The 2203-nt window shown below is 45.1% G+C and overlaps 1 protein-coding gene across 1 annotated transcript; it reads right to left on the reverse strand.

The window, feature by feature from the left end:
- Positions 1–405: 405 nt before the first annotated feature.
- LOC147450965 (small ribosomal subunit protein uS15) lies at positions 406–1936 on the reverse strand. Its single transcript, XM_086519932.1, has 5 exons — positions 1783–1936; positions 1215–1287; positions 993–1131; positions 718–904; positions 406–596 (listed from the first exon to the last, which is right to left on the reverse strand). Exons 1-5 carry the CDS (start codon positions 1803–1805, stop codon positions 563–565), a joined length of 456 nt encoding a protein of 151 aa, XP_086376058.1. The 5' UTR covers positions 1806–1936; the 3' UTR covers positions 406–562.
- Between the last annotated feature and the right edge of the window lie 267 nt (positions 1937–2203).

Genomic DNA, 2203 nt, shown 5'->3' on the forward strand with positions numbered 1-2203 from the left:
AACTTCTAAGCTTCAAGACCCATCTTAAATCGGGCAACCCCCCTTTCCCCCTTGAAAGCACTGATTTGCAGGGCACTTAATCAGTGCAAGATGCACCCTTGCCTTTGATCTCTGTCATCACACTAACAGAGTGGCCGAGAGCAGATCGCACAGTGCAATATGGGATGGTGCCTGCGTTGCGTGGGAACGGTAGGATGCGGAGGTAGCAAAACTTGCAACTTAGCCAGCAGGTTTGTCTGAACCCACCCCTAAGGCATAGCACCACAATCCAGGCTTTTCATCATCACGGCCAGAAAAAACATCAAGGACTGCAAACTATCCCATGCCCTGCTTTCTGACTAGCATACCTGAGAAATTTGGGCTTTCAACTCCACAGTCTGTTGAAGATTGTAGCCACAGAAATCATAACACAAAAGAAAATTCCGATTACGTGTCAAAAGAGTACAGCTCAGTTACAACAATCATCTGTCGTGTCTCAAAGAGCAGCAAAAAGGCTCAATCTCTTTGTTGTGCCTTGAGAACATCAACTCCTAAAAGGCCAAGAATAGCTCCTAGCTTGTTCCTAAGCCACAAGCGTACTTGCTGTAGCACTCTCACTGCAAAAGTAACGAAAAATGTAAGTGAGACCACAAAGGGAGCAAAGGCCAGAGTATGAGAACAGGATTTCTCCACAAGCAAGAGACCATACATTTGTGTCACCACAGAAAAAGCACTTACTATTTCCAGTTGGGAGGAAGCTTCTTGGTTTTCTTGTAGTAGCGAGCCAACCTATGAACTCGGCTCTCAACCAGAATCAACCTAAATTTAGAGTCCTTATCCTTGCGGTTCCTCTCCAGATGCTTTCTCACTGCAACCGCCTTTTTAATCAAATGGTACAAATCTTCAGGGATCTCAGGGCCCAAACCTGGAGAAATAAAGAAGATCTGAACTTTCCATAGGCAGCAATGCCGATTCTAAGCTACTGAAATGCATCTGTTGCAAAAGGCAATTACCGTGCCCTTTCAGAATTCGCAGGACCTTGCTGCCAGTTACACTCTTAACCTGGCCAATTCCATGAGAGTCTCTCAAAATAACACCAATTTGAGATGGAGTTAAACCCTTCTTCGCAAGCTTGCAGATGTGATCCTCAACCTGCAAAAAAGATCCCCTGTATAGGTGTCAGATCATTTCAAAATCCACACCATGCAAGGAGGATAGCACAAGCGACATCTAACCTCTTGATTGGAGATCTTCAGCCAGCTAGGGGGAGTCCTCTTGTATGGTAGGGCAGATGAGGACATGCCCTTCCTGCAAGGGAGCAGTGATGTGAATGACATGTTTAGCAGAAATGAGAGACAACGAGGCATAAATTGAGGTGCAAAGAGGATAAAAACAAAGGCTACTCATGATCATGATGCTCCCAGGACAAGTTTTCCAGCTGCTAGGCAAACATCCTTGGTAGCATGTAAACACTGCCAATTTGCTAGGGCTGATTCATATACACAACCATATATGCTAAGGAAATGACATGCATTCACTGCAGAGACACTGGAGCCAAATATGTCCCTTGGAATTAGATAATCTAAAACTCAATCCGCCAATGCCATCTACCCTAATCATGGAAACCGATATCCCTGCACAATGCCGCACATTCGAGCTGGCAAGCAAACAAGGTAGCACTGACAATTCGCGTTTTTCCAGTGAAAACTTTCAAATGTACACACGCTTCTCGCGATCCACCATCAAATCTAGGAAAAAATGCAGAAACGAGCAATGGTCAGCAAGAATGGAGAAAGAGCTTACCCGCGACTGTGCATACGCCCCATGATGGGCAAGCTTGTTGAAGCAGGCCGGCAGGGGCGAGAGAAACTCTACCTGCAACAAAAATCACCCGCCGAAGATCGGGGTGCAGAGGAGGCTAGTTGTATATGAACTTAGGGTTTATTTCTTAGATCAAGTGGATTCACATGAAGTCGGACAAAAAAATCAAATCGCAAGGCCTTCCAAAGGGAAGATTGTTTGTAATAGCATCGATTAAACAAAAAAGAATTAGACGGAGCCCATGCACAAACCATGCCATGGGTGCACAAGAACGCAAGGAGCAGATGATAGTACGGCTTTACAAAGCGCCACCCATATAAAGAGCAGAAAGTTACACCCACAAGAAAGAACTAGTCTTGCTTGGTGGGCCTCGCTATATAACATCTATAGGATATAACATGAC

This window comes from Adiantum capillus-veneris, chromosome 9 (genome assembly GCF_014529385.1).
Source record: "Adiantum capillus-veneris isolate H3 chromosome 9, ASM1452938v2, whole genome shotgun sequence".
Lineage (NCBI taxonomy): Eukaryota > Viridiplantae > Streptophyta > Polypodiopsida > Polypodiales > Pteridaceae > Adiantum > Adiantum capillus-veneris.

Excerpts from the sequence above, each read along its gene's own strand:
- LOC147450965 (XM_086519932.1), bottom strand. The coding sequence starts at position 1,805 with ATGGGGCGTATGCACAGTCGCGG. Across the intron at positions 905-992 it reads GCGAATTCTGAAAGGGCACG|GTTTGGGCCCTGAGATCCCT; the intron begins GTAATTGCCTTT and ends TTATTTCTCCAG. Across the intron at positions 597-717 it reads CTTCCTCCCAACTGGAAATA|TGAGAGTGCTACAGCAAGTA; the intron begins GTAAGTGCTTTT and ends TTACTTTTGCAG.